At 35.0% G+C, this 27,482-nt stretch overlaps 1 protein-coding gene and 1 non-coding gene across 2 annotated transcripts in view; both read right to left on the reverse strand.

Moving 5' to 3' along the window:
• Positions 1-245: 245 nt before the first annotated feature.
• Positions 246-27,482, reverse strand: part of Mtpbeta (mitochondrial trifunctional protein beta subunit) — a 38,593-nt gene continuing 11,356 nt past the window's right edge. Inside the window, exons 6-11 of the mRNA XM_069822279.1 lie at positions 20,180-20,310; positions 16,782-16,909; positions 13,851-13,938; positions 11,839-11,989; positions 9,518-9,606; positions 246-672 (exon numbers count right to left, since the gene is read on the reverse strand). Coding sequence (XP_069678380.1) covers positions 625-672; positions 9,518-9,606; positions 11,839-11,989; positions 13,851-13,938; positions 16,782-16,909; positions 20,180-20,310 — 635 coding nt within the window. The 3' untranslated portion in view covers positions 246-624. The remainder of the gene's footprint in view (positions 673-9,517; positions 9,607-11,838; positions 11,990-13,850; positions 13,939-16,781; positions 16,910-20,179; positions 20,311-27,482) is intronic.
• On the reverse strand, positions 6,589-6,686 carry LOC138697204 (small nucleolar RNA U109). The gene has a single exon (XR_011331566.1). It is a non-coding gene; the product is annotated as a small nucleolar RNA U109 (small nucleolar RNA).

Consider the following 27,482-nt stretch of genomic DNA (forward strand, 5'->3'; position numbering starts at 1 on the left):
CCCTCATCCCTAGTGAGGAAAAAGACGTGATTCTACGTCAAAATAGCCACAACCTGCTTCCTTCCCAATCCTTCAACACAATTCGGGATATATACCACCTTCCACACGAGAATGTCATCTGTCCATCAAATAACGGAACTACCTGAGTTTGCAATCCCTCTGTAAGAGGCCTCAGTATGTCAAGGTAGAATGAGGATTGGATGGAAAAAAGAAAGGAAGCAACAGAAATAAATAAACCCATGAAATATTAGTGTAATCACAGTGTATGGAATATATTATTCATCTTATATGTATAAAGTCATGTTTCAATATATAAAAATCTGCTTACAAAGTTATCCTGAACACACGATTGAAAATATGAAAAAGGTTATTAAATACTGTACTTACTCCTACATGCCTTGTATTACAGGAAAATTAACATGGAGTATTGTAAGTTTCTTGTATAAAAGGAACATCACTGTTGAGTGCAAGGAAGTAGGCTACATTAATACATATTTAAAGTTTCCTTAAACATCTGAAGAAACAAACATAACACCGCAGGCTTAACTCATTTGGTGGCCAAAGTACCTTTACAAAAATATACAAATTGCATTGAGTGTTGCTGATGGGTTCCCATATTCTTATTTAGTTTGGGTGTCCATCTGGATGTCGCTCCACAAGCATTCCAACTCCCTGAAAACAGTATATTACACGTGACAAACAAATCTTCACAGTATATGTATAAATAAAACGGAATACTGTTACCTTTTTTTTTAATTTGATATCTTTCAGTGTTTTTTATGAGCAATGCAGGATTAATATTTAAAATAAATTATTTTATTGGGTTGTACATGCTAAAAATTATAACCAGGAATAGGATTTTTAGATACTAGAAGCCAATATTTGAACTAGCTATAGTTATAAATAAGCAAGCAGTACCCCACTCTGGTATAAATAATACTGCTGGGTATAGAAGTGGTAGCCAATTTCTGTTTTACTAAGTTTGTGTCATTCACTACTATTGGCTACAGCTTCTGCTTACATAGGTTTGTGGGTGGCTTCAATAGGTGATACTTTTAATTGTGAATTGAAATGAATGGTCTGAACCATTATTTACAAAGTAACGTTACACTAGATGTATTCTTCAGTCTTTATGTCCCAAATCTCCTTTGTTACATTTCTAAGTGTTGTGAACAAAGCCTCAAAACAGTTCTAACCTACATCACACCCACTCAAGTATACTCAGTGTCATGTTTAACTTTTAGTACATAAAAATCCATTTCCTAATTATAAGAAGAAATATTCAACTGAAAACATCCGAATATTTAAACGAAAAATGCATTAATGTAATGTTTGAATTCTGTGTGACTAACTTTTACTCCAATACGTCACAGAGAATCATAATTCAAGTTTTGAAAGTTATGCAGTGAAACTTCAATATAAAAGATTTGTGCACTGAAGCATGATACATGTCTAAACGTGAAACAAACACTATGAAAGATCCAAGTGCTTTACATTATGCTAAATAAAATAAACAGACATTTAACTGCCAATGGTGTACTTCTATGGTCTTAAAATACCATTTAAACGGTATAATTGAAGGGGTGAGAATGAGATAGTCCAAAGCCACACTTTTAACAAAAAATTGTTTTTTGTAAGAGTTAATTTCTTACACGTATAGGGAAGCTATTAGTAAAATACTGTAAAAATTACTCAACAAATGACGTAAGTATACAATGAAGAAATTATGATAGCCACCTAATACCACTGGACTCTGAACCTTTAATGTGCTCTCCTGTAAATTTTTTTCTGCGTGACTTAGGACTGTTATCATTCTCACCCTTTCAATTATGAAAATTTAACACTTACGAGCTGGAAATATTTTGACAAGTGAAACTAACTACTGTCAGCTGATGCTATGTAGTGAGCATTTATGAAACCACATCAGACATTTTCATATGCCCATTTAAATGAACAAAGGTACTTTACAATATTTTACAACCATCAGAGCTATGAAGGTGCAGTCAGAGGTGATAAAAATGTACTGATTTAAAGCTCTCACCAGGAAAGAACAGACTTCTGACAGCTATGTAGTGAGTAAGTATTTATAAAACCACATCAGACATTTTCATATGCATGAATAAAGGTATCTTATAATATTTTACAACCACCAGGACTATGAAGGTGCAGTCAGACATGATAAAATGTACCGTTACTGATTTAAAGCTCTCACAAGGAAAGAACTGACTTCTGACAGCTATGTAATGTCTACTTTTAAACTCCCTTCCTTCTGCAACCCATATTGGCCAGCTAATACAAACTAAATTCGTTACTCAGCTTTCTGACACCACATAAACCCTTAGCTCAGCTGTCATAGTGCTATAAACATTTCTGTGCTTATCTGTAATAAACACAAAACCTTTACCTGTCCTTCTGCCTTGAGAATGAAGAAAGAGGATGCTACCTTTAAAGTCGCGCTCTAGCCCTAGCTCTACCATAATGTTGCATTATACATCATTCAATCTCCCTGAGGCTATCAATGGTTCATATGGTAGCTGAAGTGTTAAAATTGTAGAATGAAACTTTGACTATCATCACCCTGTGCATACTAACATTTCATCATCATCATCATCATTGGCGCTACAGCCCTTGGTGTGCCTGGGCCTCCCTTAGTAATTGTCGCCATCCGTCTCTATCTTGTGTAGCAGCCTTCCAATTCTTGCACCCCAACTTTCTGGCATCCTCTTCCACTCCATCAATCCACCGCAAGTGCGGTCGACCTCGTCTTCTCTGACCTCCCGGATTTGTTATTACAATTTTTTTGCAAGGTTCACTTGGGTCCATGCGTATTACATATCCTGCCCTCCTCAATCTGCTAGTTTTAACTGTATTGATTATATTTGGCTCTCCTAGAAGTCTATATAATTCATAGTTGCATCTCCTCCTCCACAGACCTTCCTCGAATGTTGGGCCATAGATCCTTCGCAGAAGCTTTCTTTCGAAAATCTCCAATCTTTTTTCATCGTTTTTGGAGATTGACCATGTTTCTGCCGCATATGTCAAAACTGGTCTCACTAATGTTTTATACCAACATTTAACACGTGAATTACTGCCAGTAGAATGCCGTCATTTGTTGGTACGTAACAGTTGTCAAATCAAGTTTATTGCAAGTTGGTTTTGTTACTTGAAGTCACCTTATGTTTGGTCACAAGCTTTTTGTTTCTGTACATAATCCCAGTATTCTGTAATGGTTTGCAAGGCCAGTGTCCTTATAAAGTACAGTCCACTGTCAGAATATGTTCACTTTGAGGGGTATTGGGTTCATTTTGGAACGCTATTCAGTGTGGTCAGATGTCTGTATAACATCCCGCTGCACACTACACCAGGCGAGGAAACAATCACATGCAGTAGCACCCTCTCCTCACTCACCCTGAACTGGTATCAGGTCTAAAAACACGTGCCATAGCAACTAAGAGCGTATTTGTTAATTTCATTGTTTAAACAACATGGCATTTGATCAAAATACAGAATTTGGTGTTAAGAGTATTACATGACTTCTTAAGCATTTCTGTTGAAAATTCCATAAAAAAATATGTACAGTAGAACTTGGTTATAGCGACCTCGTTTTGTGCGACACCTTGCCTATAACGTCAAATATTCTGTGGTCCCAACTAATTCCCCATAAAACATATGCTTTCCTACCTTGCTTAATACGACAAACGCATATGCGTCTACCTCGCATATAACGTCATTTTCAACCTCAGTTTGGAATACAATTTTCTAAGAACCAAAGTATTTTAAGAAATATTTTGCTGAAATCTGGCAAACCCTTTACTGTTCCCTTGTATCATAGACCTCTGGAATGCAGGCAGATTCCCCACCCCACTGCAGCCTGCCCGAATTCATGCGGTATTAATGGTACCTGCATGCAGTCAGTTTCGACAGGAAGTTTTCACTAAGTGCACGCATTTTAATGCAGTATGGCCACTAAAAGAAGTGAGTGACACTTTAGAAGCCATTAGAATTGTGAACATTTCTATGAAGCTAGAGGAGGGAGTATGAAGCTAGGAGAAGGAGCAGTGAAATTGCAACTGAAATAATGAGCATTGAATTTAATTTAGAAAGTGTATATTGGGCAAGTAGGAGACAACAGAGTAAAATTACTGATTACTTCACCCCTCAGTAAATAAGTCTGGTGAGTAATGAACAAACTGTTTTAATACAGAATACTGTACTTATAATTGTACATGTATTTTATTGTGTTCATGGTAAGCTTAAAAGTGAATACATAAATCTAAAATAAGCCTAATTATGTTTATTATTTTTCATTTTCCACCTTGCTAGATTGATAATATGAATCTCGGTTATTACGACACTCGTTTATAACAACATAATTTTCAAGGTCCCTTGGATGTCGTTATAACCAAGTTCTACTGTATATATATTACATTAAATCCATATGATACTGTAAAATTATATTTCTTGTAATCCATAATTCTGTTGAAGTTATAACCTAAAAGAAAAACATTGAAAGAAGTTACTGGGTTTTATTTACCGACCATTTATTTTTGCTATAACATGAGTTGTCACATTAATAATAGAGTTCTGTATGGAACATATTAATGACAATAATCAAAGCTCTATTGTATTTACCACGATTTTATAGCATGGTCAGTATTTGTACATTTTTACCGACCCTGAATCTAACTCCACTCAAAATTGGTTTCAAATCACAAAATAACATATTTCAACAATTTTCTTGTACTCCGCACCAAATATGAACTCTACATAGCTATCAGCTAACTCTCAGGTAGTAAAAAGTGACAGAGAATTCACAGAATCCAAATAATAATAATAATAATAATAATAATAATAATAATAATAATAATAATAATAATAATAATAATAATAATCCATGGTGCTACAGCCCATGAAGGGACTGACCAGCCAGCCGCTGGCCTCATGCCGAAGCAGAGGTGGACGATCATCCAACCAGAATAGAGGTATCGTGTGGTTAGCACGATGATCCCCCCAGCCGTTATAGCTGGTATTTGCAACCACAGTATCCAAATAATTACGTGAATATGTCTTTGTTTTACTCCTTTCTATTTTTTATCATTAGGAACATGATTTTTTTTATTGTATTTGATCTTGATTACTAAGAACATGATTGAGGTTTTCTTTTGTAAATAGTATATAAATAATTAACTTCTTTAACAGTATCTGGTTATATACAGATAATGCCAATTGCTTATCAGATAATGCTCAATGCTTATTCCCCTGCAAGAGGATTATGCAATGCTCAACAGATGACAACATGCGTACACTTTGCCATGTGAAGCATCTAGCATAGACTTCTTGAACTTACAAGGAGAGGACACGTTCTGTATATCACCGAATTAAATCAGATTTTGTGACATGAAAGTACAAGACACACTGTTTAAAGTCATACCTGGTATGGGTGCCCAATGACCCCTCGTTTTGGAAATATTGGCTATTGTGTATGACACACTTCCGTTAGGTGCCTAATAGGGAAACATTAGACTGTGTAACGGCGTAGCTCATGTAGTTGGATGCTGAGTTGTCATTCAGGTAACCCAAGTTCGAATCCTAATGCCTTCTCATTTTTTAAAGCTTGATATTATTATTATTATTATTATTATTATTATTATTATTATTATTTTAATTCACTTTCAGTTGTCAGTTCCTATATTCAAAGCCATGTTGAAATATGCGTGGTATGCATCAAAACTGATAAACGAACGATAAGTTTTTGTGAATCTGAAGGATATCTGTTTCGCAGCAGAAGTGCGGAAAAATGTGTGTGACTGTGGACAACCTTTCATTTGCTGTGCATGGTGCAGGAAATATGTATGTTTTGTGTGTTTTTATGGCATCATAATGAATCAGGCACAAAATGAAATGGAACAGCTTCTACAGAAATAGAACAAACACCAGTGACACATCTCACCTTCCTATGTGAACAGTATTTCATTGTTTATCCTTTACAATACAATGTTAGTTAATTAGTAATTTGTTTAAAACATGATGAAGCATTCGATACATTGAGAAATATGATATAAGTATGTAAATAGATAACTGTGATCGCAATATTAATCATTATTAAAAGAAAAAAAATATAGGACCAGTTAAGATTCGAACTCTGGTTGCCTGGATAACCACTCAGCATCCAACCATATGGGCTACGCTGTTACACAGGCTAATGCTTCCCTATTGAGCACCTAATGGAAGTGTCTCACAAACAATAGCCAATATTTCCAAAACGAGGGGTCATTGGCCACCCATACCAGGTATGACTTTAAACAGTACGTCTTGTACTTTCATCTCACATAATCTTATTTAATTCGGTGATATACACAGCGTGTCCTCTCCTTGTTAGTGTTATGCTAAAAATATTAGATTTTCTTATCTTATTGTACTTCGAACAAAGACATATTCACATCAAAACTTAATACACCCTTAGATTCACTCCTATATTATGGGTTAGATCACTATTACATCCACCAGGATGAAACATAACACTACTTCAAACACTTAGGCCTATTTCATTTGCCAGTACTACCATATTACACAGCAGTAGTAGACAAGGACTGTTAGAGACTTATACTACCATACAGTCTTCACTTCAAGACTGCAGGCCCTGTCGTCTCTATTGTTCTAGCATACTGTCTGTAGCCATTCTGCGAACAGGGTGGTTACAATAGGTAGGAAGGGCTGGGATGCGCGCCGCGGATGTGTTGAGACGGTAGCGATGAACAGAATGACTTATGAGGCCATCCATCCATCCTCCCATCAGTAACCATATAGACAGTATGCAAATGGATATTGCTTACAACTCAATTAGGATCTATTTACACAGACTTCATGCTGAGTTAATAAAAACCCTTTTCCACAAAATTATTGAATTCAAACAAAAATCAAAATATATATATATATATATATATATATATATATATATATATATATGTAAATGTAAAATCTAATACAAAAGGTAAGAATGCAATAATTAGAATGGAAGATGTTGAAAGGTTAAAAGGAACCCGAAAGAATGAGAAAAAGATGCATACTACTAAATAAAAGAACTTGGACCTATGCACTAATTTGGTACATTCAGAGTGTTCACAAGTAAACAGGTTTTCCTCAAATAAATGTTATCGGCCTTATGTTCTAGACTGAATGTGACTGTTAAGGAAATAAGTGTCTATTTTTTCCCTGGAATGAGAGTGAGAAGGTTTTGTTGCATAGTGTGGACCGATGACAGGCTAAAGGGACGTAAAAGTTAGAACATTAGTATATAGCTGACTTCCGTTCAATGCAATTGAGCATAGTTTGAGGCAATGTAGTACACATTAATAAAGAGAATCTTAGTTTATGACGCAGCATATAGTCCTATATTATGAAGAAATACATAATGTTGTGTTATATTTATATGGGAATATCCTGGTGTTCAACAGTCATCTGAGTCAACAATTCAGGATTTAGTGAAAAAACGAGAGAAATTGGTTCATTTTTAAATAAAAAAATAAGATGCATAAATTGCGTTCTAACTCAAGAAAAACTCAGCGATATAGGCTATAGACAAGAACAATCTCCCACGAGACTGTTAAGAAAGTTTGCTCAACAAGCAGGTATATCCAAGACATCTTGGGAAGTGACAAAATTGTTGAAAACGATGCTCTATAAGACAATATGAAACTGACGTAATTTGTGTGGAGTGTGGCATTGTACAGAGCAGAAACATGGACATTACAATGAAGTGAAGACAAGCGACTAGGAGCATTTGAAATGTGGATATGGAGAAGAATGAAGCCTGTGAAATGGACAGACAGAATAAGAAATGAAGCTGTGTTGGAAAGAGTGGGTGAAGAAAGAATAATGCTGAAACTGATCAGGAAGAGAAAAAGGACTTGGTTGGGTCACTGGCCGAGAAGAAATTGCCTAATGAAGGATGCACTGGAAGGAATGGTGAACAAGAGAAGAGTTTGGAGCAGAAAAAGATGACAGATGACATTTATATGGAACATATTCGGAGACAAAGAGGGAGGCAGAAAATAGGAAAGATTGGAGAATGCTGGGTTTGCATGAAAGACCTGACATTTGTCAGAACACTATGTATGTATGAAACTGACCATGTGCCTATGATTCTTTTCTATTGACAGAGATGAAATCTAGTGTGTGTCCAGAAATCTTTTCAAAAAGTGCATTAGAGAAGATGATCGACAGTTCCAGCTCTTATAGATATTATAAGGTGAGCTAATAAATTATATCTGTAATGTAATATATGAGTCACAAGATTTTAGTGCCAAAAGGCGATACGCTGAATGACCACTAAGCAGGCTTTACATACCAATGTCACTTTTCGAATGGTGTCATAGAAAGCAAAACCTGTTTCCAAGAGTGGTAACATAATTATTGAAACTAAAACCACACAGAATTCCATTATTCATTATTTAGGTCCACTACAATAGAAAAGTAGTCTGCCAAGTTAGCTCTGTGGTAACACGTCTGCCTCCAGACTAGTCGGCCCGGGTTCAATTCCCGGTGGGGTCAGAAATTTTCATGTAAAATTTCTACAACGTGACTAGGAGAGGTGGCGGTGCACAAATTTCTAATAACTATATTGTGCACCAACATGCCTGGGTTAAATCCCAAATCTCTCCACATATGAAGAAAAGGCATATGTCACTGTTGATAGTGATTCATCAGTCGGATGGGGACATTAAGCCTGTAGGTCTACTTAGTGCTATTCGACAAGAGTAGGCTAAATGCTAGTACCGGGTTTCCTCTTCTCCCTTCTTCATCTTCATTATCATCCTCACACATTCCCTACACAACACTTACACGTTCTCTCGCCCTAGTAGACGACATAACTCTTCATAGATACACATCATGCACAGTGTGGCCTGCAGAAGTAGTGTACAATTTGAAAATGAGTTCCGCCATCTATCCACAATATGTGGAACCCGAATCACGTAAGTGAAGTGGGTAGGCATTCGATACACACATAAAAGAAGAACCGATGCATAAGAATGACTATTTCTTGAGCGTGAAATATGTGTATGAGAAAACAGACATTACATAAAGCATAATCTGTGAGCAGGGTGAGTACTGAATGTTGTGTTAAGTTTCAATCCAGTTAATTCCCAAGAGTACTCATCCTCACTTAGCAGTAGAAATCTGACTTCTTATCGGATAAACGGCCGACCAATTTCCCACTCTAGATGACTCAGACGCACTATACATATGTGCGCAATTTGAAGGGAGATTTCGACATAAGTTCATTAACAGTTCCCCTGTCAGTATATAGCATAGTGAATAATGATTGTTCTAGCAAAACTGTGAATAATTGTAATGGTAAGTGGATAGGCAATGAGAGAAACACTACGATAACACACACAATATAAATCTAAATAATCAACTAACATTTCATTGGATCATACCCATAATTACTATTATAATGTTCTGAAGATAAGAAAGGCAGTTTATATAAAACTGTTATATTAGAACAAATACATACCTGGCCGCCTGCAGCACAAGCAGCGATGAGAGCAAACTTGCCATCTTCTCGAATAAGTCTGTTGGCTGCATGTGCTGTCAAACGCACACCTACAATATTAAACAAATACAACTTTACATAATTTCAAGCAAATGAGAGATGTAATATCTGATGAAAATATTATATCATCAGATTTTATTTCTCTTGAACAATTTACTTACAAATGATTTTTAGAGAACCAGGAGTTTCACTGTTAAGGCTGGTTGACAATAAACCGGAAACGAGAATCAGAACGAAAACGGTAAAATTGTTAAAATGTGTACATTTAAATGTGAGCATTCACAATTAACGAAAAGCTTGCCAGAGCCCAGGATCGGCAACGGAGAGTTGGCCAAGTTTCAACTTTGGCATTCACGTTTCCGATCTTAGCCCACTAGATTCATTCTATTGCCATTTAAAAGCTATTTTGTTGTCATATATTTTGTAGCAAGAAGACCGTGACATAACCTAGGCATTATTTTGTTCTGTGCTGTGCATCATGGAGCAAGTTTTATTTGATGAAATCCTCACGTTTACGATAAGCGGCACGCCTCGTATAAAGATGAGAAAATGAAGGAGAATACGTGGCTTTCAATAGCTGCATCTTTGAACTCCGATCGTAAGTGAATCATATTTTATTACTGTATTGGTTGTATTACACACTACATATTCATGCTTGAATTCAATAACTACTGTTGTGTTCATTTTTGTTCTATTACAAATGTTTCTTCTCTAATTATTTTACGTTATGGTAGACTTAAAATAGGTTGTGATAATAAAGATGCATGGGCATATTTATAGTACCATACCTAATGAAATGTTTCAGTTGAAATTTCGAAGTTGGTTAACCTGTGTTTATGTTGGCTGCCTTGTACTCATGAGAGAACGCCATTGGTCAATTATACACAAATAACATCAGAATGCGTAATATCGACTTTACATATCATTATTGACATGCATATCGATGCATAGTCGTCTACGTTCTCGGTTTATTGTGAATAAAAAATTTTCATATTCACATCCTCTGCTTCTCGTTTTCATTCTGGTTCTCGTTCCCGGTTTATTGTGAACCAGCCTTTCCCTCACATAAGACCGTCATCAGTCCCTATCCTGAGTAAGATTAATCCAGTCTCTAGCATCATATCCCACTTCCCCCAAATCCATTTTAATATTATCTTCCCATCTACATATCGGCCTCCCCAAAGGTCTTTTTCCCCTTAGATCTTCCAACTAACATTCTATATGCATTTCTGGACTCACCCATACATGCTACATGCCTAGTCCATCTCAAATGTCTGGATTTAATGTTCCTAATTATGTTCGGTGAACACAATGCGTGCAGTTCTGCATTGTGTACATTGAAAACTGCGATGCTTATTATATTCACATGCAAATACAGCTAGAACAATTTGATAGTGATTTGAATAAGACAATGGTAAAATTTCGTTTTTGATTAGTTCTTATGTTACATGACATGGTGGTAAAATAAATACTGACATCTAGTAGACAAAATACGAACTTAAGAGAACATTAAAAATGTAGGAAACAGTAGCCATATTGTAACTTTGAAGTCACATTGGTCAACTATGGAAAGAAAATTCCCTCTCTAATTACAGTATACATAATAATAAATAATAATCCGTGGCACTACAGCCTGTGAAGGGCCTAGACCGACCAGCCAGTTGCTGGCCTCACACCCACATGCCGAAGCAGAGGCAGACGATCATCCAACCAGAATGAAGGTATCGTGTGGTTAGCACGATGATCCCCCAGCCGTTATAGCTGGCTTTCGCAACTGGATTTTGCTACCTATCATAGCTCCCTAAGTGCATCACGATGCTGGGTGGGCACTGGTCCCATACTGGCCGAATTTCATGAGAAAATTTTTTCCCCCATGAGGACTCGAACCAGCGCACATTATGTAATGAGAGTCCTAGGCAGGATGCCTTAGACCACTATAACATGGCGCAGGACAAAAAAAAAATTACTGGATGTGACTTTCAGGTCACATGGGCCAATAGAGGGTTAATTAATGTATTTCTACCACCTTTTCATCTCACACATTTTAAAGTTGAAAGTAGTGTCCCAAATTTTCACGTTTTAACTATGCAACCCTACATATAATATCGTAACTGTGAAAGTTCGGACTTCATTATCTTCTGGACATTACCATTACTTCTTATAACATTATTTCTTAGTGACTATAATGTATTTATGCAGAAAGTTCTTTGGACTTCAGGCACAGAAGAAAGGTTATTTCATGACACTACTGCTAAAAATATCAAGATTGGCGAATGGTATACCTGTTGCAGCAAATGGGTGTCCAATGCTCAGTGAACCTCCCCAAGTATTGAATTTATTAATATCTGGCACTCCAACCTTGCTGCTGCGTCCCATGTACTTTTGGGCGAAGAAATCTGAATCCATTGCCTTCAGGTTGGAAAGAATTTGACCCTACAACAAGCACGTTCCTGTATAGTGTATTATAACATTAAATTATATTGAAATTCAAGTACAAACTTAAGCACAGAATGAGAATTTTATCTGACACTGCTATATGGTTATATCTGAGAGTCTTTCCACAATGACATCAATGTATTAAATTTGTTAAAAATATAAATAGTGGGATCACTGATCTTCAACTATATCAGGTGGACCATTTAAGTTGATAATTAGAAATACAGAGTGGCGAGTGGGAATGGGAGATTTTGAATCGATTAGCTCAAAGTTATACTTGATGTCAGTAAGATTGTGATACCGTCACACTGTTCCTTAGGCAATGCCATTTCAGTTGCCATGAGGCAGTGGACAGAAGAGCATTGTGAATTCGCAGTAAAAACAATAATTGTTGTGAATCTGCACGAGAATTTCTGCGTCATTTTCAACTTTGGCATCATGATCCGGTTCCATAAGCCCACACTTTGAAGACTTGAAGACATGGGTTGAAAGATTTGAATCAACAGGTTCTACCCTGAGCAAGAAGCATCCAGGACCAAGCAGACAATGCCGCCATCCAGCAGAGTCCACAACTTTCTGCACTGCGACATGCTGTCATTAGGTTTGCCTCGCTGCACTGTGGCCATTATACTGGCTGGCAATGCCAACAGATGAGTAACTTTTGCTGAATCATTTTTAGCAAAATGTGAGGAAGATCAATATTTATTGCTGCATTACAACAGCTCTTTGGAGAGCATCTCATGTTGAAGAATGGCAACATGAGCTAGCCCGCGTGATCGCCTGACCTTTCAGTGTGCGATTTTTGGGAGGATTTTTAAAGAATCGTGTGTATGCTAGTCGTCCTCACACTCTAAATGAACTAAAGGCTAGGATATGTGACAACATTGCATTGATCAACCGAAATTCTCGTCCTGCAGCTTCACAACCATCATTATTTTTACTGCGAATTCGTGATGCTCTTCTGCCCACTGCCTCACGGCAATGTCTAAGGAACAGTATGGCAGTATCAGTGTCTTACCAACTTCAAAATTCAAGTATGATTTTGCGTTAATTGATTTAAAATCTCCCATTCCCACACGCCACACTGTACCTAAAAAAATAAATGAAAAAGAATTGTTTTAGAAGGGAATAAAAGTTAATTCACTTTAACACAATGGACTTGTATTTAAATTATTTAAATTCTCCTCACTCGGAATTAATGCCCAGTTTGTGGACAAATGCTCAGTGTGCAGTAAAAAAATTTATAAAATTAATCATACAAGATTTTTGATGCACAGTTTATCAGAGGTCATAGCTAAAAGTATGTACTTCCTGATTAAAATATCTTGCTAATATATTTTTGTGTGGTAAATCTTGTGCGACCACAGCTCATCAAATGGGGCAATTGATTGGGTTAAAGAGGAAAAAATTGCATTATTTAGTTTGCATTTCCAAAACGTTTTCAAGGTCATTTGATGGTCAATCTAATTTTTTCAAAAGGGAGTCTATAATTTTGTATTTTTTATTTCCATTCCTCATACAAAAATGTTTGTATTAACAGTTCTTCAATTTAGCACATAGTTTCACAGATATTGAAAAGTGGCTGACCATGATAATATCTTTGAAAAATATTGGAGTGCAAGAGGTGAAACGACTTTATTGTCAAACGCCTGGCATTAGAAAACAACAACAACAACAATGCAAATGGTATGGTATCTCATACACATTCTATTTGAATTCCATAATTATTACCATACAAAAAAAAATATATATATATATTTTGTAATAAAACACGAAGTTCAGAGTTTACAGATAATGTTTCTATTTTCAAGTACTATTTGATATCCCATATGTTTCAGTACAGAAATTAGGTACTTACTGCAAAGGCTTCATGGACTTCCCATACGTCAATATCACTAAGTTGGAGGCCAGACTTTTCCAAAACTTTCGGCACAGCATATGCAGGACTGTAAACATAAAACATTTAAAATTAAATCGAAACTCTACTGTTTTCAAGGCTTTAACAACCTATTTTCCCCTCATAACATATTAATCTTCTACAATAATAAAACATAACAATGTTCACACACATTCTTATAAGACTGCAGCATATTGCATCGGACATTTGTAAATAACCTCTATTCGTTCAAAGCAGTATTCTGCAGCCTCATAAGAATGCATGTAAACATGACAGAATGTCTGATACAGTATGCTGCCGGCCTTAGGCTACTTTTGCAGCGCAACTTTTGTACTGCAGCTGCAAAAGCTGCGTGTCGTGTTCACACGTAAGCCAAAAGTAGCGTGCTGCACGCTACTTTTTGTGTTGCGCAACCCGAGTGCTGCAAAAGTTGCAACTGGAGGTTGCGAGTCTGTTCACACACAAGATGCTACTTTTGCAGCCGCAGTCATGCTGCAGGTTTCCGTCTCTGTGTTGACTTCTCAATATACATTTTGTGGTTATGTTCGCATTATTAAGAAACTCATGCGAAAGCTTCCTTATCTATTATTTGCTTTTCTGTTGTATCTAGTATTCAGAAATTAACATTATTTTTACTATAAAGCTTTTAAAAATGCCTATGTACTTAAATGATAACCAACAGTATATTCACGTAATCAATGTTGGCAACCCTCCTGTTTGGAACTACGCTACGGAAAATTTAAAAAATGAATTATATCGTCGGCAATTATGCTCAGACTGTGTTGTGTATTTAATAAGTGTTACAAATAATTTATTTTCATCACATTTAACATTAAAATATATCCAAACAATAAAAGTATCATTGGCACATTTGGGTGGTAACACTGGTTGCAACCGCAGCAAAAGTTTCAACAAAACCAGTATCAAAAATGCTGCCGCTGCAACCCTGAGAACCCTGTTCACACGTCGCAGTACAAGAGTTGTGCAGTTTTTTGTACTACAACGCTGCTAAAGTAGCAACGTGTGACCGTACCTTTAGTGTTCAAAATACTGGAAACAAATTACCGTATCTCATTTCATAATCGTATTTTTATTACTTTTTTTGGAGTGAAAATATACAGTGCGATCATTATGTGAAAAATAAATTAAAATGGTAACAACTGATTGCGTCAACTTTCAGTCACCTGCTTCCATGTAACAGGGGAGTGTATGAGCATGTAGGGCCAAGTTGCGTGATTTTGCAGCAGAAGGGGAATCAGTATTAGTGTGTTGAAAACACTTGGCCAGGAAACGGTAAAAGTTACCCCCCTTCCAAACATACATTCTAAAGACACCCTGGTACTGACAAAAGAACAGTAGTGGTCGAAGCCCTCAGTTAAACTAAGCTGTTGTCAAACATTTTATATTACTTCTGTTGTGTGAGGTGAAGCCTTCAGTGGACTGGGGGATGGAACTTCAATGTTATTCACTTGGTAATTACTACTGATCTATTTGTTTAGAAAAAGATTTAACAGATCTATCTGTAAAGAAGAAAGTAAAATGCATTCCAAATGATCTAAGAGTTCTTCAAAGTATTAAAAATGACCAAAAAATGCCGAAAAAATATAAAAATGACCTATTAGTTCAAAAACGTCAAAAAATGCGATATAATAAATTAATGTGTTATATTGATATTAACACAAAAAGGATTTCTATATTAATAAACATCATCTACATGTGAAAAATAAGAAGATTTTTCATCAACATCCACCTCCTAGTTATGAGAAATAACTAGGGTCCGGATTTTTATGTCATTACATATTATATTTCTTTCAACCTAACTGTATATAAATAACAAATCTTTGCGAATCTTGTAATTACCATTAATATATTAAAATTTGATACTACATATTTTCACATATTTACCCCACATTACATATTATGGCTTGGTATTACATAAATCTACATATTTACGGGTTTTATTCATTTTTACTTCTCTAAATAAAAAAAAAAAAAAAAAAAAAAAAAAAACCTTCTGCTGGGGAAGTTTACAATTATTTGAAATACACAGATTTAAAAAGCCTTTTTACCTACATAAGACAGGATATATTTCGGGAAGAAACATAACATCCTTAGTAATAGAGGCACTCACCCCATACCGCCCACTGTAAATATGAGTGAACAAAAGGCAACCTTTCTCATAAAACTATCTTGTACTGTAATAATCACTCAGAAAGTAGCGTTGTCTTCATGTGGTGGAGTGCGACGAGGACAGTTTGTAAATACCTATAGTTTTAGGTTTTAGTAGGTACTTTGTTTCTTACAGGGAGCAGCTAAAATGCATGTGTCTCAATCTCCTCTTATTTTCTCCTAATCCAGTAAAGCGAAACAATGCTTGCATTTCTGTTGTATCATTCATTTCACTCAGTACTCCAGTTTTAGTTCTTACAGTATAAAGTGCAAGTGAGTTTATGTACTGTTTTAACTAATTAAAAATGTATCTTCAACCCTAACGACAAAAATAAAATCATAGATTGCAATGGACGAAGCTTTCACTACAGATGGAAAAATAGTAATGTGTCAAGATTGCGGTAAAAAAGTCGAGTGCTCTATAAAATCACAACTGGAGAGTCTTACCTATCCTATACCTGCTAGATATTGATATTAAATATTTTCATGATTTTACATATTTTGGTACATATTCAGCTTATTTTTCTTACATAAATATGTACAAATTTCACACCTTGATATTACATAAAAATCTGGTCCCTAGAAATAACATATTGCTTATTCTTGAGTTTCAACATATTGCTTATTCTTGAGTTTCTTTTTTTTTTTGGTTCCAGTAGCATGGTCTTCATTATAAAAGCACTTAGTTAGCCTATATACATTAAACAATATTTATTAGCTTACCCAAGAAGCAGCTGATCCTTTGGATCCTGAGAGACATATACAAAATCTCGCAAGTAAGCTTTAGGCTTCAGGCCTAATTCCTTTGCTTTTGCTTCTGTAGTGATTAGGCATGCCGAAGCACCATCAGTCTAAAAATAGAAACATATTAATGTAGAGGTGTTACATAAATTATACCTGGGCACCTTGGAAAGTGGTGAATGAATTCACAGAAAAGTAGAGTAAAAATCTTAGCCATAAGCTGGTTGAAAATAATTACCTTTGGCCATAATAGCATATAAATAATATTTTTAAATCTAAATTAATGCTAAAACAAACATAAAATATACACAAAACATATAACATAACCTAACTTAATGCACATAGCACAAATTACATAATCTTTGTCACATGCAGGACCAAAATACACATTTAACTGCATTCCCAGTGTTTCTGGAGAAACATGGGCCCTCAAGTTTGTTACGAATATTTCCACGTGAGGAAATTGCACAAGTTGTATGAAACATGAACTGATTTTTGTTCCTTTATTTGACACCTCAAGGCATTATGATGGCACTTCATGCGACTAAAATCATAATAAAATCTATTTAAAAAAAATTTTATTTCAGATGAAATATCGTACAGAAAACTAAAAAAAAAAAGTGCAATTTCGCAGAAAGCATCTTATTCACATGTATTATGATTTATAACACTTCACAAATCAAAACAACATCTTTCCTGTCCACACCTGTGGAGTAACGGATAGCGCGTCTGGCCATAAAACCAGGTGTCCCGGGTTCGATTCCCGGTCAGGGCAAGTTACCTAGTTGAGGTTTTTTCCGAGGTTTTCCCTCAACCCAATATGAGCAAATGCTGGGTAACTTTCGGTGCTGGATCCTGGACTCATTTCACTGGCAATATCACCTTCACCTCATTCAGACGCTAAATAACCTCAGATGTTGATACAGCGTCGTAAAATAACCTACTAATAATAATAACATCTTTCTGTCTTAAAAAAAATTCATTCGAAAATCCATTCACGAAATTTCAATCTCTATATATATCACGTGGGTGAAAGCTTCTCAAGATGTGGATCACTAAATTAGACACTCAAGTATGCAAAATTGAGAACACTGAAATATGAGGGCGATAAAGTGAGAAGTATCTAATTAGAAAAAAAAAAAAAAAAAACTATGAATACATAAAACAATGAAGCGAAAATAAATATTTATAATGATCAGTATTTCATAGTATTGTATTATTGCAGTATTTAATGAAAAAGGTGTAAATTACTACGATTTTACAGCTTGTAGAAATTTACAAGAAACCACCCATAATTCAGGCAGTGTTCTACATACTTATATTATTTGTATAGAGCAAAAATGGGGACTGAAGTAACAAGGAAGGACAGACATTTACTCCACTTCACTCCAAGCAATAATTTACTATTGTGCATTTACTATTTTTCTTCTAGTTGTCTATCCTGGTTTCAGTAGCAAATTGCACTCTGCATTTACTTTCTTCTATAAAGTGACAGGGGAAATCAATCAATCAATTAAAGGTCATTATGGAGCATGTCGATTTCACAAAACACTTCCACTCTGTTCTGTCTTTTGCTAGTTCCTCCCAGCTGGTAATTCCCATTTCCATGCACTCCTTCTGAATTTCATCTTTCCATCTACTTCGAGGTCTTCCCAGTGGCCTTGTGTTCTTAAAGGTATTCATATGTATTTGTTTTGCGCTGCTGGAGTCATCCATACATATAACTTGTCCTGCTCAATTTAATCTTCTGGTCCTTATTACACCTAAAATTGACGGTTGATAATAAGTTTGTGAATATCATTATCATGTCGAATTTTCCATTTGTTTTCAAGTGGGTCAAAAATTGGACAGGAGATATCGAGTAAATTTATTTTTAAAAATAAAGTAGAAATAGACAATGTTTTGTGGTGTCTATTAATTAGTTTATATTATTCACACATATAGTGATGCTACACAGCGAGCCCTTAACAACAGTCAACAGATTCAAATATTTAGGCGTAATCCTACAAACGACAGGGAACTTGTTCAGTTGCCACAACTGGGAGAGGACAGCAGAGGCCACGATAACCATATATAGGATAAAGAACATTGCATCACTATCTCTAAAGATAGCCACTAGTCTTTTCGACACAGCAATATCCCCAATAGTCACGTACGGACTGGATTTAATATGGGAAAAGCTGACAGTCAGTGACTTAGAACGCATTGAGAAAGTGAAAGCATGGTTCCTAAAGTGTGTCCTCATAGTGGGAAAGTATGTGCCATCAAGATTAGCATACGAATTGGCCAAGGAAACTTTTTACATAGAAGATGTAAGACTCAATCTGCCATCTACTGGAGCCAGCACCAAATTACTGGATCGAAGAAGAGCGAAGATAGACATCGACTTCTATGGGACGACTGCAATGATTGACCGCAACTGGACCAGAGAGAATCAGGAGCAGAGACATATCATTACAAGACTAGCCATACACGGCTTTCACCACAAAATTTGTAGAAACAAGACATTCCATACCCCGAACGCTGAATGCATGTGTGAGTTGTGTGGGCAGAGATGCAATCAATATCACATCACAGAGTGCTGCGCAAGAACAAAATCGATCTCTGAGTATAGCGAAGAATAACTAATACCCATTCGGGTGATCTTTTCATCATATTATTCACACGCAGAATGGGAGACTGTTCACAAATTTTCTACACTACAGTTAAGTGTCAACAGAAAACTGAAAGAATTGTTAAAATGTACAGAGAACCTTACGATTCCCTTAATGAGACAGACCTCTAGTCCTTGTAGGAATATATAGTAATGTATTTTACATATACGATAGTCAGAAAGTTATAGTTTTTACGTGAAATAACACTGAATTCATGCTTTTTCTTTTGTGCGAAATAACGCCGAAATTTAAGATTATTTACCATAGAACACAATCCCTACATATCACACACACCTTCATTTCCTTTATTTAAAAAAAGCCATTGCCCTCAAATGGGTTTGAACCTGTTAAAGTTTGCGAGACTATAATTTCCTCTGTTCTTTTTGTTTTGATAATAACATAACAATTGTTATTACATTCTGGACTGAAATGTTTTAACATTTATCTATACTCTCTCTTGTATTTCTATTCAACTTGCGTTACTGAAAGTAATATTGCTAATTCCTTTTTGAAGTAGCATTAGTTGTCATCTAGTCTATTTATCACATTAGATATAATGTTAATTGAGGTAAGCAGAGATTGCAGAAATAAATAATGCTCTTTCAATTCTCAAATTTTTTCAGTGTCCTCTTTTGTTTCAGCAACTTTCACATTACACAATGAGATGAATGGAAGGAAACTAAAATTCTTATAAGATACAAGAAAATACATAATTCGGAACCTTACCAAAAATGATGAGTTAGCTGGTGTCACAGTTCCATGTGGCTTAACAAAAGCTGGCTTCAGCTTTTGAAGCTGTTCTGGGGAAGAAACTCTCACTCCATTATCCTTTGCAATAGTCTTTGTCACACCAGGAACTAAAAATTAAAGAATGTTCATTAATACAATGCTAAGAGCGAAGTATATTTTTGCACACACAAACATTTCAGAATGAACCATGTTCTACATCTCTGTTTCCATTTCTTTCTAATAACACCACATAACCACAGTTCAGTATATACAGTTACGAAGCTCATTACGTAGTAAATATGCATCCATAGATAGTTGCTGGCCACTAGGATTGCTACTATTGCCTCATTACAGACAATTCGAAATGGTACTGGCACAGTCTATTGTTCCTAGTATCCCCAAAACCCAAGCTTTCTGACTGTATATACTAGGACTGTGACATAACTACACGTATTATACAAGTCAATACTCAAATTATAACCAATGTAACATTTTTCTATCACAAGATATGGAAGATAACAACTACAATATAGCCATTCCTTAATTAAGGACACGGTATTCTTACTCCGTTTCTTAATTTCAAATTGCTATATTATTTTAAATAATGCAATGTAACCTTTCATGTTTCAACTCTTCAATTGAAACATATTACCCTACATAATGCATGTTGTTTATACTTTTTAAATTTTATTTAATGTATTTGAAATAATATGAATTTGTTATAGGTGGGACAAAAATTGGAAAAGCATGTTTGTAATAAATGTTAAATCAAGTATTTACTGTTCTTCTCTTATTGTCAGAATTTTAATATCGATATTAATGAAGAAATGTAGGTCTAAAAAATTATAAATCATTTTTCCAAGACCCTTAAAATATATATTCAGCTAGTAAAATAACTAAATAAAAGTTGCTTGCAGTGTTACAGGTTGGACAAAATAGGTAAAGTTTCATTTTGAATTTATTTTCTTCTTTTCATTTCAACAAGACTTACTTACAACTCTTTAAATAGTATATGACCCCTGTTATTAACAGCTTTAGGTGCTGTGTATAGTCTGGGTCAGCTTACTTCATACCCTAAGGGTGAAACCTAACCATTTTTTCCCCCATTACTACATATGCTAGTGGACTGTGGTGATTTTCTAATTTGCAGGTTGAATTTTCTTTTGCCAACTTCGTTTCGAATTTCGATACTGACAAATACTACAAATGGTAGTGATTTTGTAACTGGTATGTTGGCAGCTGAGACAAATATCGACAATATTTGTCGGTACTGGAGTTCCATAAAAATAAAATTGTACTAGAGTTCTGAGCCGGTTACTGGAGGCTAATGAAATTTGAACATACTAACAATTAATCAATATCAGTATTAATATTAAGACATAATATTTTGTGTGTTGGGTTGCGGTTATAATTCAAAATTATAATCACGTAAGTTTTCGGAGTTAGTACTAATAATTTCATGAGGTCAAACAAAATACGTTTTTAGGTTAGGTCTCGTGAGTCAATTGTTTAGTCAAACCAATGAATTTCGTATTGCCAGACAAAATACTTGACATGTTGATCCCTTTCCCGTATAGTTTGCCTACGAAAATATGTTACAAATTATTGAACTATTTAGAATAACCTTTCAACATAAAGTACTGTAAGTAAATAAGTCATTTAGTACGTAGGATCGTGTGATATCTGGTAACAGTTGGCAACACTGACAAGACGGCAATATTTGCTGTTTAGGAACTGTTCTTATGTGATCCTCACTATACTGTGTGGTGATCTCTATGCACCACACAGTACACAACAAATTAAACCATGTGATAATTTAAAAAAAAAAAAACAAAAACAAAAAAACAAAATCAGTTATATGACACTGACAAACTATTTAAATTTATACATCAAGGAAGTATATAAGATAATAGCTCAACTTCAAAAACTTCACAAAACAATATACTTTCAATGGATTCCAGCACTTTGTGAAATTGCACGGAATGAACTGGCCAACAAGCTTACAAGGGGAAGGAAAAAAGCCAATTTTCCATTTTCATCATTAAAACAGGTAATAAAATCAAAACTCTCACAACAATACTCGTAAGAATTGCAAAAACAGCTGCAGATAAGAAATGGAACATCCTTCTAACCAACCCAGATGCAGTTCCTCAAGGACCAAGAAAAACAGCAGTAACAGTTTTTAGATTGCTTACAGCTGTTTAGCGAGCCACCTCTACAAGACAGGAATTCTGACTTCACCATCCTGCACTCTATGCAACACTGAAACTGATACGAACAAAGAACACCTGAAAACCTGTAGCACACTGTATGGAGGGAGAGACCTGATTCAAAAGTATTGGAGAGCAAGAGCGCTAATGGCTTCACTGCCACATGACAGGCATTAAACAACAATAATAATTTATACATCAAACAAAATGTTACAGCACTAAAACTTCAATAAAAGTAGTAGTAATAATAATAATAATAATAATAATAATAATAATAATAATAATAATAATAATAATAAGTCTAGTTTAAACAAAATGGTAAGCTATCATCTTGGACATCCATCAATACTAGTGTAAGACAAGGATGTGGATTATCACCCATTCTCTTTATTATTTACTAGCTGTACCCGTGCGCTCCACTGCACCCGTTAGAAATAAATATAAAGTAATTACATAATTAAAATAGGACATTTGATCCAGGGAACATTCATGTTTGATAGAAGGATAAATCGTTTATTATGTTACTTAATTTAAATTGCATCCAAATAATTAAAATGCGATCATTTTGGTCCAGAGACACTCATTTGGTGCAATGACAATTCCTTTAACATGTTTCTTAATTTTTATTACATGCAACCATAGTTTAATGAAGATTGACATCATTTAGATTTAATGTGTATATTTTATTTTACTTGTTATAGGTTTCCATTGAATTATGGTAATAAATTTTAACCCTTGTTTTCTACGTATTCAGTAAATGGCGCTTGGCCTACTATGGTTCTCAGCCCTTCAAATAACTGAAATTATATTATATAATATTACATATTATATTATATTATATCATATCAGAAGTTACTGTAATAACATTATAGCATTATGTCCATCTAGAGAAACTACACTTTCCAATGGTGAAATAATTAATTAATTAATTATACAAATCGATTAATTTAGCTTCCGACATTACTTCATACAAACACAGAAACATTCTCTGTAGGCTATCTTTCATAGCTTTCGATTGTTGCTGTCCAAGGCCCCTTATAGACGAAGTCACTTGTTTTTTAATTCATTACACGGCCTTAGATGGCAGTTATTTTAATTTTAAAACTCATTTATCTCATTAAATATCAGTCCTATCAAACTTTTTAAGGAATAAAACTTATCGCAAATTATTTTTAAAGAAACTTTTGTTATGTAACATTTTTCACAAAAATCAATAATAAGCGAGATATTTCGATTTATTTAATTCAGGCCCCTTATAACCTCCCTTTTAAATAATGTATTTTGAATGCCATATAGCCTAAAATCTAAGTTACAACGAACTTAATTTATATTCCAATTTTCATCGAAATCTGTTCAGCCATTATCGCGTGAAAAGGTAACAAACAGACAGACAGACAGACATACAAACAAAAATTTCAAAAAAGCGATTTTCGGTTTCAGGGTGGTTAATTATATACGTTAGGACCAATTATTTTTGAAAAATCGAAAATTACCAGAAAAATTTCGGCTACAGTTTTATTAGTAGTAGAGACATGAACCGAATAATTAAAGAGTGGAAGCAAACTCGCCATGGATATATACAAATTAACAGACACCTTAAATTGGATTCAATTCTCTTTGCAGATGATTTGGTATTATTAGCACTTTCAGAAGACGGCCTCCAAAGGTCAATATATAATTTGCAGCAAGTAGCAGCCACATACAATATGGAAATTTCAACAGATAAAACAAAAATTATGGCATTCTGTGGTAAATACCCAATACAAAGTAAAATTTGTTTCGATAATAAAATATTAGAAAGATGTAATAGTTTCCCATATTTAGGTTACAATCTTTCCATTTTTGAAGAACTGGACATATCACAGAAAATTAATAAATACACAAGAGCTATGGGCATTATAAATAGTGTGATGAAACCATCCTTGGTTCAGAAACACACCCGCATACGTCTCTACAACACATTGGCACGACAGATGCTCAGCTATGGCAGCAAAGCATGGACACTGAGGAAAGCAGATAAAAGCAGAATAACGGCGTGTGAAATTCGATTTATGCAAAGAACAGCGGGCTATACTAAATGAGATCTGAAAAGAAATTGTGAAATTTTAAAGGAACTAAAAACTCAACCAGTTTTAGATTACACTGTTCAATATCAGTCTAATTGGAAACATCATTTGGAAAGAATGCGTAATAGTAGACTCCCAAAGGCAATTTATAATTATGTACCACATGGCCAAAGATCTGTGGGTCGTCCTGCTAAGAGATGGCGTGAAAATTTTATGTGATACCGTAACACTTGTCAGGCAGAAGAAGAAGACAAGTCTAGTTACGAATTTCAATTTGACTACTCATACAGAAGGTTTTTCTAACTTTTTTTAGGTAAAAATTTACTTATTTTATGGAATGACTGAATAGCATTTTCATTGAAGTCATTGTTTACTCAACGAAACACGAAGCTACAAAGTCACTCTACATTTAGACTTCAAAGAGCAAAGGTCATAGTACAAGTTAAGACTTCCAAGTGTTTTGTAACTAAGTTTAAGAACGAATGTTTTAGGTGTAACAAAGATAATAGTATACCATACAGAAGTAGTTTTTAATTGGCAGAAAACTGAAAAAATTTCTGCTACTTTCGAAGGCAAAAACAGAAACTTAAAGCTATTTCCTTTGTATTTAGTCTGCCAATATTCTATGGCTTCCCCTCTCTGCGACATTTTCAAATTGTGGAAGTAACGTCATTTCTGCAAGGCATACTTACTTACAAATGGCTTTTAGTGAACTCAGATGTTCACTGCTGTCCTTACATAAGCCCACCATTGCTTCCTATCCTGAGCAAGATTAAACCAGTCTCTACCATCATATCCCACCTCCCTCAAATTCATTTTAATATTATCCTCCCATCTACGTCCCAGCCTCTACAAAAATCTTTTTCCCTCTGGCCTCCCAACTAACAATGTATATGCATTTCTGGATTTGCCTATAGTGCTGCTTGCCTTGCCCATCTCAAATGTCTGGATTTCATCATCATATTCCAGGCACGAAATTAGGCCATTGTTGGCCTGTTTCGGTTCCAGCTATACAGGATCCAATAGACGTTTCTGTGGACGTCCAGGTCGTCGTCGTCCTTGAGGGTGGTATTTTAGCATTTCTTGGGGTGTCCGGCCAGTTTCCATACGAGAAATTTGTTCAAGCTATCTATTTCTGTATTCTGTAATTTTTTCTTCTAATTGTTGCATGCTGAGTTCCTGCAGTATATCCTAGTTCCTCTTGTGGTCCAGAAGTGTGTATCCTGCAGCTCGTCGCAGATATTTCATTTCAGCTGCTCTTAATCTGCTGATATCTCTTTGTTTCAGAACCCAAATTTCGCTTCCATAGAGGAGAATTGGTAGTGAAAGGGTTTTATATAGCTTTATTCTGGAATGTTTCTGTACTAAACTTGGTTTTAGGGTATGGTTTGCAGTCCTAATATTTGTAAAAATTTGTTAATTCTTCTGCTTACATCATTCTCTCCTTTGTATGATATATTACATCCTAAGTATGAAAAGGAATTTATGTTCTAAAATCACATTTTCAACAACAATTTTGCTTCGGATTGGGTTTGTACCGTCAAATGCCATTATTTTGGTTTTTTCTGGTGAAATCTTCATCCCATGTTCTTCTATGATTTTATTTAGTTTAAATATACCCATCTGTAAATTGTCTTCGGAGTTTGCAACTGTCTGGATTTCATATTCCTAATTACGTCAGGTGAAGAATATAATGTGTGCAGTTTTGCTAATTTTTCTGAGCAGTACAGTACCAAATAATAAAATATACTCAGGAAGTACCTAGGTAGTGGAGTTTGAACCCTCTGTGAGCTACTAGCCTGTCACATAAAATATAAGATAAGATTGTGTCTCACAGATGTTTAGCATATGGACTGCCCGTGCGTTGACACACAAGACAAGATAAGATTGTAAGCTCCATGTACTTTTCTAAGCAAGTGATAGTAACCACCAAAAATGTATCCTAATATTTTTTTTGTTGTCTTAGTGGAGGAGTTACACAATATGAGAAGCGATCCACTGATTTGGAGTAATGGACAGCATGTCTGACTGCAAAATTAGTGTGCCAGAATCGAATCCTGGTTGGTGAAAGTTGCTTGGTTGATGTTTTTTCTGTTGCTGTTTTATAGGTTGTCTAATTGCATTCTGAATAACCACAAACAAAAAAAAGCACACGTGATTTTGTTCAAGAAGCATACAAAATTTATTAACTATTTCTGCAGATATATACGTGCGAACTTCATAAAATCAGGAATTAGTATTCAGAAGCTATGATGAATCTGCTATATCCGTTAATAGAGTTAAATTATACTGAAGAATATGCTTCACTTTTGAAAGCATGCTTACAAACCTCACTTGTTTTAGGATATTAAAAGAAATAAGTTATTTTGGAATTTTTAAGCTACATATTATAGATATTTAATTAAAACAAAGTTGTTACGAAGTTTTACATTTTGACTTTCAAAACTTAAGGAGGGTACTATATTGGCGATGGGGTCCTATAGCCAAGTAAATAAGCAAAACAATTTGTTAAATTTCATGATTTAAGCAAAAACTTTCACTGCCGAGAAAAAGAATTCAATTGCATACGTACTCACATGACAGGGTGGCCAGAAATATTCATGGAATATTATTAATGAAATGCACGCAACCACACTCATTACCTGAAATAATGAAACAATTGTCTGAGACAATTAATATTAGGTACCCTCCACAAAACTGGCTTCATTTATAAACTGACAGATCCTTGATCTCCAGAGAACAAGGTGCTGGTGCAGGTGTTACTTGCTGTCTCTTCTCACTTTATAAATCTCTTGGATATGGAACAACAAGTTTTAATGGAGAAATCATTGCAATAAGTGAAAGTCTAAGGAATCTTCTATGCCACATCTATAAATTTAAGAATGCAGTTATATTGTCAGACTCCAAAGCAGCTATTCTATCAATAGTCTCTAAACACACACCTTCATCTCAAACAGCAGAAATAACTAAAATGCTCTCTCAACTAATATCACTCAATAAAGTAATTGTATTCCAATGGATACC

This window comes from Periplaneta americana, chromosome 3 (genome assembly GCF_040183065.1).
Source record: "Periplaneta americana isolate PAMFEO1 chromosome 3, P.americana_PAMFEO1_priV1, whole genome shotgun sequence".
NCBI classification, from domain to species: Eukaryota; Metazoa; Arthropoda; class Insecta; order Blattodea; family Blattidae; genus Periplaneta; species Periplaneta americana.